At 44.3% G+C, this 12,283-nt stretch overlaps 1 protein-coding gene across 2 annotated transcripts in view; it reads right to left on the minus strand.

The window, feature by feature from the left end:
• Positions 1-12,283, minus strand: part of GTF2F2 (general transcription factor IIF subunit 2) — a 423,942-nt gene that overhangs the window by 186,982 nt on the left and 224,677 nt on the right. For both annotated transcript variants that reach the window (XM_063952832.1, XM_063952831.1), the window contains one exon: positions 4,463-4,544. In XM_063952832.1, coding sequence (XP_063808902.1) covers positions 4,463-4,544 — 82 coding nt within the window. The remainder of the gene's footprint in view (positions 1-4,462; positions 4,545-12,283) is intronic.

Raw genomic sequence — 12,283 nt, forward strand, 5'->3', positions numbered from 1 at the left:
AAGAAATATTACATTAAGTAGATCGCATTTATATGTCATCCTTAGGGTCAGTTGTGTGATGAGGGACGAGATTTGCTTCTGTTTGGCCACATATTTTATGACTGGCAGCCACCAGCATTGGTTTTGCCTATTATATTGACCATGAATAATTTGAATTGGTCCTGGACCACCAACCCAAGGCACCCCTGCAAGTGTCCCGAGGCACCCCAGGGAGCCGCGGCACACAGTTTGGGAACCTCTGCCCTAGGACATAAGAGAAATACGTGTTAAGTGCAGCCTGCAATCTTATAGCACGCTGTAACGGAATAGCCCCAGCAGACCAATCAGCCCAAAGCCAACTGACTCGGTTGTAAGATGTCATGGACTGAGCCCGCCTTATACCCCTTTCACATCACACAAATAACCTGGTATCGACCCGGCATATTGCCAGGTCGACACCGGTGAATGTGCGGTGTGAAAGGGCCCATGCTAAAGCAATGTGAAACAGGACATGTACACTTGAGCAAACCAATCATTTCAGCGACAGGGTCTGCCACACGACTGTGGCTGAAAGGATTGGTTTGTTTGGGCCCCCACCAAAAAAAGCAATTAATCTCTCTTTGCACAAACTGGCTCTACAGTGGCAAGATGTCGTCCTCATCCTCAGATTCCCCCCCCCCCTTTTCTGTGTTTACATCCTCATCGAGAAATAATATCAAACAAAACCACATCATTTAGGTGTCAGTGGACTGCTTGCGCTAATTACCCAAAGTTTCTGAACTTGACAATGACTTATGATGAATGCGCTGCAGGTGATGTATAAGGGAGGATGTTCCTAGGTGGTTAACGTCCTTACCCCTACTTATTATGGATTGACAAAAGGCAACAGATGGCTTTACACCTGTTGTCTGGATTTGTGGTGAAATAATTCCACACCAAAGAGGTGGCTATTTTGGTATTTTGCCCAGGCATGACATTGGGCTTTTTCATCCCATGGACAACAACTGTCTCCACTGGTGCATTATTCAAACAAACCACATCACCATCAGAATCCTCAACGTCAACTTCCTCCGCAGCGATAGCTACACCCTTATCCTCCTCATCCTGGTGTATTTCTACAGTGACATCCTCAATCTCAGTATCAGCAACTGGACTGGCGGTGCTCCTCCCAGCACTTGCAGAGAGTGTGCAAATGGTGGTAGGCGCCTCCTCTTCCTATACAGTGTTGTGAAGGTCAGGCCTAGACAGTGCCCCTGTGTTTTCAAAACACCCCTGTTATTTTACAGCATACAAGATAAAGCCAGTGTACATTTATTTTCACTGCACTCCTGTATTTTTACAGCATACAGGACCAGTGTACATTGATTTTCACTGCACCCCAGAATTTTTACAGCATACAAGACAGGGCCAGTGTACATTGATTTTCACTGCACCCCTGAAATATTACAGCATACAAGACGGGGCCAGTGTACATTTATTTTACTGCACCCCTGAATTTTTGCAGCATACAAGACAGGGCCAGTGTACATTTATTTTACTGCACCCCTGAATTTGTACAGCATAGAAGACAGGGCCAGTGTACATTTATTTTACTGCACCCCTGAATTTTTGTAGCATACAAGACAGGGCCAGTGTACATTTATTTTACTGCACCCCTGAATTTGTACAGCATAGAAGACAGGGCCAGTGTACATTTATTTTAATGCACCCCTGAATTTGTACAGCATAGAAGACAGGGCCAGTGTACATTAATTTTAACAGCAGCACCCCTGAATTTTTACACCGTACAAGACAGGGCCAGCACCCCTGTATTTTCACTGCATAGAGGAGAACAGTGCTCCTGCCCCCTGTACAACACAGTGACAGCCAGGACAGCAACACCCATGTACAGCTGTAGCACCCCTAAAAGCACATGAAACACCAGTGACAGCCAGGACAGCACCCCTAACATCACAGTGACAGGACAGCAGCCATAACAGCACCCCTAGAGAGCACACGCCGACCTCACCCAACGCCACCATCCACAGAGAGAGACAGAGGTCTGTCTCTCTCTCACTCTTCAAATCCGTAATGAAAATGGCGGCGACGTGCGGCTGTTTATATGGAATACAAAACCCGCAAGAATCCGACAGCAGGATGATGACGTTTTGCTTCGTTCTGGTTTCCGAGTCTGGCGGGAAGTCCCGAGCCGGTCTCCGAAACTGTCTCGGAACGGGATGATCGAACCCGCTCATCTCTAGTTAACATATATAAAATATGACACCCAAGAAAAAATTGCAACAAATACACGGGGGAAAAAAAAGGATGACTAGATGGTCCTGTAGGTTTATTTCGATCATGAAATTTTAAGTTTCTGTTATTGGCAATTAATTTTACATGTCAATTTTGCCAGTCAATAAAAATAGCAAGAAGCCAAACTACAAGCTGCCAGCTGAATTCAAACATGTTGCAGGCTGCTTTTCAAAGACAAAAACTAATGTGCAACAAAATATGTGCATACATTTACTGATCCAACAACAAATCCACTCTAACTTTAGATTTTTTTTTGTTTTTACCCACTATCTCAAGACAATTATGTAACACTGTGAGTGTGTCTCAAACACTTGCACTGCATATATTTTACCAGTTTCTGCAGAACTGTTAAATAGAATAATCTCTAGGGATTTAATTAACGTTTTATAACGCTTTTGTATTGCTGTGCTCAGACACTGCACAGCTGCCTCACCGGGTGGAGGGGGGAGTATAAAACACGGAGAGATCTGAGTACTGCAGATAGAAATATATCGCAGAGCCAGAGCACTGGTTCGTTATAGTTCATCAAAGGGGCATGAAACTAATTTATTAGCTAGTTTGTCACTGGAAGAAAATTTTCTTTTATGAAGACATTTTACAAATGTTCAACGGCTCACTGAATCTCAATACTATAAATATGAATATTTTTTCTTAATGCATTAATACTTCAGAGATTAAACAATGAGATAAAGAAATAATATATTTACTAATCTATTATATTACAAGTCAGCTCACACCAAAACCAGGGCCTCATTGTTTTGGTTTTATGTTTGCCACCTGCCCAACATGCCTCATGGTGCCCTAAAGGACCCAGCTATTTGTGCCAGAAGGCTATTTGACTATATTTGTGTGTACTGTAAGGCCAAACTATATATAAATCCTACTGCCCAAGAGGTGAGCCAAGTAGTCAGATTGGTCTGCAAATGGAGAATGGGAGGGCACAGCTAGAATGACATCTCTCAATATGGCACAATACAGTATTCAAAATTGTATACAAAACAACATTTATTATACTGTAATGTACATTGAAGCCTACAAAATAGATTGGTCACCACCATCTAGCATGTTGCACCTCTTTACTAGAAATAACAAGTTTATGACTGCCTTGTGCCATTGCTCCACAACTGCAGTGACTGCCTTTAATGTTTTAGCCCAGGCATGTCCAAACTGCGGCCCTCCAGCTGTTGAGAAACTACACATCCCAGCATGCCCTGACACAGCTTTAGCATTGTCTGACAGCAAAACTGTGTCAGAACATGCTGGGATATGTAGTTTCTACAACAGCTGGAGGGCCGCAGTTTGGACATGCCTGTTTTAGCCTAATAAAAGAGTGTGCGTGTATAAATGTAATAGGATCAGAGTTTGCAGAGGTACAGTATTTCAGCAATTATTTACAAGGCAAAACCAACTTGGTATTGCCTTGTAAATTATTGCTGCTTTAAAAATACAGGCAATCTCGGCTGAAATCCCAGACCTCCGCAAACTCTGACCCTATTACATTTCCCTGTATGTCTTTATTTGATGATCTAAAGGGGTTGCTTCATATACTGATCACGGATTCTGATTGGCTGGAAGTAGTCTGAAATAAAGTAAAGTGCCTCAAGGTGGCATCAATGAAACAAACATCAAATGAATCAATGAAGCAAACATCAGTTCACCTTTCATATTCTCATGGAAACTCGCTGTCTGAAGCAGTATTCTGCATGTTTATTTATGGTGCTAAATTGCACTCATTGAACAGCATACTATAACGAAGGCATGAGGAAGGAGGAACAAACTACACTTCTTGCTATAACACAACCCCCCCCCCACCCCCCAAAAAACAAAACAAAAAAACATTCTGAACATTTTACCATAGGTCAAATGGTCTATAATGTTATTACATTACATTTCCATTCAGACAACGTGGAATTACACAGTAAAGTATGGCCAGTAGGAGGTCCTATTCCATTAAAACATTATTAAATTTAACCAATATGATTTTTAGAATGTTACATTACAATATGAAGTACCTCTTCTGTATACAGTAAGTCGTTTATTAGGTAATCGGCCAAGTGTATTAGGCTTCCAAAAATTAAAAGTTACAGTTTAGATACACAATAATGCAAAACGTACTTGTGTGACAAATATCAGATAACACACACTGATATATGCTATTACAAGTTATAAAATGGCAACAGAACAAGCCTACCTCTTCATCTGCATGTAGTGCTCACTTGCTGCTGGTCTGCATTCAGCCCGCTGCACCACTATACCTTCAATGGCCAATTTATCTGCAAATGAAGAAAGGAACAGGTCAGGAGCAAAGCTACAAAGCAGCGCAACATATTGGCTGTGCTTCACATCCAAAGTATATCCCAGTGACAAAACTTTATATTCTGAAACAGAAAGCGCTGTTGATGTTAATTAATCACATGCTATCTTTGAAAAGAAGAGACTTGCACAATTAACTTTTTTCAAAATAGCCATGTTTTCAGCAAGTACTGCACAATTTACCAGGACTCCAGGAGAGTAAGCCAGGTTTGCTAAACAGATACAGTGCCTTGCTAAAGTATTCACCCCTCTTTGCATGTGTTTCATGTTTTGTTACATCACAACCTGGAATTAAACGGGATTGTTTAAAGGTTTGCATCATTTCATTCACAGAACATGCCTAGAACTTTGAAGACTTATTTTTTTTTTATTGTCAAGCAAACAACAAATAGGGCAGAATAACAGAAAACTTCAGCGTGCATAACTATTCACCCCCCTAAAGTCAGTACTTTGTAGAGCCACCTTTTGTGGCAATTACAGCTGCAAGTCACTTTGGATAAGTCTCTATGAGCTTGCCACATCTTGCCACTGGGATTTTTGCCCATTCCTCAAGGCAAAACTGCTCCAGCTCCTTCATGTTGGATGGTTTCCGCTTGTGAACAGCAATCTTCAAGTCTGACCACAGATTCTCAATTGGATCGAGATCTGGGCTTTGACTAGGCCATTCCAACACATTTAAATGTTTCCCCTTAAACCACTCAAGTGTTGCTTTAGCAGTATGCTTCGGGTCATTGTCCTGCTGGAAGGTGAACCTCCATCCCAGTCTCAAATCACAGGCAGACTGAAAAAGGTTTTGCTCAAGAATATCCCTGTATTTAGCACCATCCATCTTTCCCTCGACTCGAAACAGTTTGCCAGTCCCTGCTGCTGAAAAACATCCCCACAGCATGATGCTGCCACCACCATGTTTCACTGTGGGGATGGTGTTCTTGGGGTGATGGGATGTGTTGGGTTTGCGCCAGACATAGCATTTTCCTTGGTGGCCGAAAAGTTCAATTTTAGTCTCATCTGACCAGAGCACCTTCCTCCATACATTTGGGGAGTTGTCCACATGCCGTTTGGCAAACTCAAAACGTGTCTTCTTATTTTTAACACTAAGTAATGGCTTTTTTCTGGCCACTCTTCCATAAAGCCCAGCTCTATGGCGTGTACGGCTTATTGTGGTCACTTGTGCAGATACACCAGTCTCTGCTGTGGAACTCTGCAGCTCCTTCAGAGCTACCTTTGGTCTCTGTGCTGCCTCTCTGATTAATGCCCTCCTTGCTTGGTCTGTGAGTTTTGGTGGCCGGCCCTCTCTTGGCAGGTTTGTTGTGGTACCATGTTCTTTCCATTTGAAGATGATGGATTTGATGGTGCTCCGGGGATCATCAAAGATTTGGATATATATATTTTTTTTTATAACCCAATCCTAACTTGTACTTCTCAACAACTTTGTCCCTGACTTGTATGGAGAGCTCCTTGGTCTTCATGGTGTGATGCCTCTTGCTTAGTGGTGTAGCAGCCTTTGGGGACTTTCAGGAAGGGTGTGTTTATACTGACAGATCATGTGACACTTAGATTGCACACAGGTGGACTTTCACTAATAATGTGACTTCTGAAGGTAATTGGTTGCACCAGAACTTCATAGCAAAGAAGGTGAATACATACGCATATGCCAATTTTAAAATTTTAATTTATACAAAAAATATATATAAATGACTGAATCTGATTAGCATTGGTTACTATAACAGAAATACATTAAAATAATAAATTAAAAACAGCTGTATCCTATTTGGATATACTCATGTTTAAGATGCATCTTTGGCATTAAATTAATAACTTTAGCACCTTGAGAGAAATCTAAATAACACTTGCAAATAAATGCTCTTATATGGTCACGGGAGAAGTTTCATAAAGGTAAAATATTACATCTCAAAAGATCAAGAAGGACTTACACAAAATGTGAATATCTCAATTTTATAAGCAATCGGCACTCTATGCAGCGAGTACTTTGTAGAAGCTTCCTTTTTATAGGATTAATCTACTTTATCATTACTGGCAGAGGAAAAAACTTGTAAATAAATTAAGTCATAGAAATAATATTACATTATAAAATCTGCAAAACCATCTCTGTGTTACACAAACTTTTGCTCTCAAATGTTTTGTTTTTGAAAGCAAATGTGGAATTTACACACTACTTTAGCGTTAATACTTCATGACTGGTTGGTTTCCACCTATTTGGTCAGTTACCATTAACAGTGTTCTTAAGCTACACCCGATTGCTTTTTTAATGAAAACGAATATAAATATAAACTACACTTTAGTTTATGTCTCCACTTCCACTTGTCTGTACTTGAGGAAAGTCTATTTTGACACTGCTTATTACATTTTGGAGCATTCATAGCACAGGTTCTTGAAAAGTACAACTTAACCATATAGGAGCACATACTAGGAGTTAACGTTTTAACAAGAGATATGCTGTATTTTTTTCCATTGATTCTTATGGACCATTCATTTTAAAGTGGGAAATGTGTGTAGTACATGTAAAAATTCCCATCAAAATGGATGGGCCATGAATGAAGCTGTATACAAGAAGTAAAGTTCAGTCTGTTTCCGTCCATTCCGCTTGTAGTTTTTGTACTTATCAATACAATGAAAAGGATGACACAGAAATCTATAGCAGACATCCAGTGGTGGTTCCAGGGTTGGGCAAGCATGGTAACCGTCCAGGGCACTGCAGCCTGAGGGTGCAGTCAAAGTCACCCAGTCCGCTCTTGATTGCCACCAGCACAATATTGTATTCAAGTGTTGTGCTGCTGTTCTCTCCCCCAGTGTCCCATAATATTGGTGGTGGGTGTTACTTCGCCGCACAATTGTGGCACATGGCATCCTGGGAGCGACCTTGGGAGAGTGTGGAGTAGCCAACACTTTCATACACCCTTACGCTGCAGCCTGCCTCCCATCCCCAACTGCAGTGCTGTTGATTCTCTCAATGCCAGCCAGGGTGCACTCACTGCCTCACACACTGGCAAGGTTGCAGTGAGCACTGGACACCCAGCCAACTCTCTCCTGCTTCTGTTCGTCCTGGAGCTCCGGAGCACGATCGACCAACACCGCCGCATCCAGCACCTGGACAAGGGATGGAAGTGAAGAGGATGGTCGAGAATGAATGGAGCTACCATGGGGAGGGGAATAAACGCTTGGTGGTGTCTCACAGGTGAGGAGAAGGAGGCTGAAGGTGGGATGGGTCCTTGCCGTGTGGTGCATGCTGAGCCCCCACAGCTCCAGGCACCTGTCATTGGGGTGTTGCCTTTATGGTGCGGTCTGTGCACCTGCTGCTATGCTGGGTGGGATAGGAGACCACTTTCTAAAACCATTTCAGGAGATGAAGTACCTACAGAGCTGGTTCCTATGGAAGGGAAGGGGTATGTGGGTGTGCCCTGTTGTCCTGTCATTGCACTCTGCCCTGTATCAGTGCGATGCTTGGGATTATATTGTCACTGCTCACTGTCCCCCTGTCTACGTGGGGCTGTGCTCTCAAATGTATAAGCAGCTGTACTATGGCATAACATGTATTTGGCTGTACTGTGCTGTAATGTGTATAAGGGGTATTACTGTTTGAAGTAATGTGAATAACGGCCCTACTGTGAAACAATGTGAATTGGCACTATTCCCAAAGGAAACTTTTGTTTTGAGCTCCACAGGGTCTAGAATCGGCCCTGCAGACATTAAACTAGCATTTCCCACTAAGTAGAATATTTTTAACAAAGATATCCCTCATAAACAGAGTTATAGATTTTTTTATTTGTAGGTCTGCAATGTTGTACACATATTGAGTTAATGGTCTGTATTAGACACACTATAACAGATACAGAGCAAAATTTATCAAGCCTTGGAGAGTGATAAATTGCACGGTAATAAAGTATCAACCAACCAGCTCCTAACTGTAATGTCACAGCCTGTGTTTGAAAAAAATAGGACTTTAATACCTACCGGTAATTCCTTTTCTCGTAGTCTGTAGTGGATACTGGGGATCTGTACTTTAGTACCATGGGGTATAGATTGGGTCCACTGGAGCCTGGCACTTTAAAACCTTTAGTGTGTGTGTGTGTGTGTGTGTGTTTGTGTGTGTTTGTGTATGTGTGTATGTGTGTGCTGGCTCCTCCACTCTATACCCCTCCTACCAGACTCAGTCTAGGAAACTGTGCCCGAGGAGACGGACATACCACGAGAGAACAAAATAGGTACAACAGCGGTGAAGCACTAAGCCAACACACAACCATAACCGAAAGGAGGTCGCTAACCAAAATAGAGAATAGCAATACCAACCTAACCAGGATAGCAAAGCTATCCCAATAACAAAATGGGACCGCAACGGCGGGCCAACCAAATACTTACTCAGGTAAGCAGGAATTGAAGCACTGAGACGTGCGCTGAGTATCCACAACAGATTACGAGAAAAGGAATTACCGGTAGGTATTAAATTCCTATTATTTCTTAAGTCCCAGTGGATACTGGGGATCTGTACTTTAGTACCATGGGGAAGTCCCAAAGCTCCCAAACGGGTGGGAGAGTGCTGAGACCCCTGTAACACTGCCTGACTAAACTGAAGATCATCCTTGGCCAAGGAGTCGAACCGATAGAATTTAAGAAAAAAGTGTTTGAACCAGACCAAGTAGCAGCTCGGCACAACTGTAAGGCCGAGACACCCTGGGCAGCCGCCCAGGAAGAGTCCACAGATCTCGTTGAGTGGGCCTGAATAGATCGGTAAAGGCAGAGCCGCCGAAGTATAAGCTTGTTGAATCATCAACCTGAGCCAACGAACAATTGATTGCTTAGAAGCCGGACAGCCAATCTTGGTGGCATCATAAAGGACAAACAGCGAGTCAGATTTCCGATGATGAGCACTCCATTTGACATAAATCTTCAGAGCCCTCACCACATCCAAGGACTCTGGACCAACAGAGGCGTCAGACAATACCAGAAGCACAATGGGTTGATTCACATGAAAAGCTGACACCACTTTTGGCAAAAACTGAGGTTGGGTCCTGAGTTCCGCCCTGTCTTCATGAAAAATCAAATAAGGGTTCTTACAGGATAAGGCCCCCAATTCAGAAACACGCCTGGCAGACGCCAATGCTAACATCATCACTGTCTTCCAGGTGAGAAATTTCAACTCCACCCTATGTAAGGGGTCAAACCAGTCCGATTGCAGAAAGGACAGAACCACTTGGAGATCCCACAGAGCCGTGGGAGGTACGATGGGCGGTTGCATATGAAGAACTCCTTTTAGGATAGTTTGTACTTCCGGCAACATGGCAAGTTGTTTCTGGAAGAAAATAGAGAGTGCCGAAATCTGGACTTTGATGGACCTAAACGTAGGCCCATATCCACTCCCGCTTGCAGGAAAAGTAGAAAGCGACCCATTCTAAATTCCACGGGAGAAACCTTTCTACTGTCACACCAGGAAACACGATGATAACATTTAGACGTAACCATCTTCCTGGCCTGGACCATGGTGGAAATAACCCAGGAGGGAAGATCTTTCCTAGCTAGAATCTCCCTCTCAACTTCCAAGCCATCAAACGTAGTCTGGATAGACGAACGGACCTTGTTGAAGAAGATCCTTTTGAAGCGGCAGAGGCCAGGGATCCTCCAAGAGCCATGGTTAGGAGGTCCGGGTACCATGCCCATCGGGGCCAATCCGGGGCAATTAGAAGTCTTTTTAGAACCCTTGGGATTAGCGGCAGAGGAGGGAACAGGTTCAAACTGGTACGTCCATGGTGTCGTCAGCGTGTCCACTGCTACAGCCTGCGGATCCCTCGTTCTGGAACAGTAACAGCATAGCCTTTTGTTGAGACGAGAAGCCATCAGATCTATCTGCAGTCGACCCTACCGGTGAATTAACTGTCGAAACACCTGGGGATGTAGGCGCCTTTCCCCCGGATGGAGGTCGTGTCTGCTGAGGAAGTCCGCTTCCCAGTTTTCCACTCCTGGAATGAATATGGTCGATATGGCCCATGCATTGGCGTCTGCCCAGACGAGTATTCTTGACACTTCTCGCATCGCCGCTATGCTTTTTGTTCCCCCTTGTCGGTTTATGTATGCCACCGCCGTGGCGTTGTCTGATTGAACCTGGATCGCCTGATCCTTCAGGAGATGGGAAGCATGCAGAACAGCATTGCAAATTGCCAGGATGATTATCAGCAGAGCAGATTCTAGAACTGTCAATATCCCCTGGAACTGGGCCCCTTGGGTCACAGCTCCCCAACCCCCGGAGGCTGGCATCCGCAGTCAGTAGAATCCACGAGTGGATATTGAAATTCCTGCCTTCTACCAGGTGAGGAACTTGTAGCTAACATAACAGAGAAATCTGGACTTTTGGAGATAAGGTCACTTCCTAATGCATGTGAAGGTGAGACCCCGACCATTTGTCCAGCAGATCCAGCTGAAATGGGCGGGAATAAATCTGCTGTATTGGATTGCCTCGTAAGCAGCAACCATCCTGCCCTGCAAGCATATGCAAAGATGTATGGATACCTTGCGAGGACGGAGCACTGAGCGAACCAGAGCCTGGATAGTCAGGGCCTTGTCCATCGGAAGAAACACCTTTTGAGACCCTGTATCCAGGGTCCCAGAAACTGAAGACGTTGTGTCGGTTCCAAGTGAGATTTCTGGAAATTTAGGAACCACCCATGATCCGTAAGCAGGCGAGTCGTCAGATCGATGCTGTGCAATAGACGCTCCCTGGACATAGCCTTTATCAGGAGATCGTCCAAGTAGGGGACTATGTTGACTCCCATCATGCGCAGTTGCAGCATCATCTCCGCCATGACCTTGGTGAAGACACTTGGAGCTGTGGACAGGCCAAAGGGCAAAGCCTGAAACTGGAAATGGTCATCCAAGATGGCGAACCTGAGGTAAGCCTGATGAGGGGCCCACATGGGAATGTGTAGGTAAGCATCCTTTACATCTAGGGATACCAAAAATTCCCCCTCTTCCAGAACGGACACCACTGCCCGCAGGGATTCCATCCTGAATTTGTACACCCACGGATAAGGGTTTAGAGACTTCAGGTTTAAGATGGTTCGCACCGAACTGTCTGGTTTTGGAACGACAAAAAGATTGGAGTAAAAACACCTGTTGCGTAATGGAGGAGGTACTGGAATGACCACCCCTGTCCACAAAAGCTTTTGAAAAACCTCTTACAAGGTAACTTTTGCTACAGGTAAATCTGGCAAGCCCGATTTGAAAAATCTGTGAGGAGAAAGTGCTTGAAATTCCAGCCAGCATCCCTGGGAAATGAAGTCCCTTACCCAAGGATCCAGGCAGGACCTTGCCCACATGTGGGCGAAGTGTTGAAGGCGAGCACCCACCTGAAAGTTGCTTTGCTGCTGGGCCAACCGTCATGTGGAAGGCTTAGCGGCAGGGGATCCGATGGTCTGATCCAGGGAGCCAGGGCTGTAGGTTTACGGGACTTACCACGAGATCCTCTGGGAGTGGTGGAGACCCCTTGGCCCCTCCTCTGAACCTTGCCACACAAAGGACTGCATGGAGGGTTCTGTGTAAGAACGTCTTGAAGGTCGCACAGCTGACGGCAGATAGGTAGACTTACCCGCCGGCGCCTGGGAGATCCATTTATTTAATGCGTCCCCAAACAAGACATCACCTGTAAAGGGAAAAATTTCTACACCCGTTTTGGAATCAGCATCCGCTGACC

This window comes from Pseudophryne corroboree, chromosome 2, assembly GCF_028390025.1.
Source record: "Pseudophryne corroboree isolate aPseCor3 chromosome 2, aPseCor3.hap2, whole genome shotgun sequence".
NCBI classification, from domain to species: Eukaryota; Metazoa; Chordata; class Amphibia; order Anura; family Myobatrachidae; genus Pseudophryne; species Pseudophryne corroboree.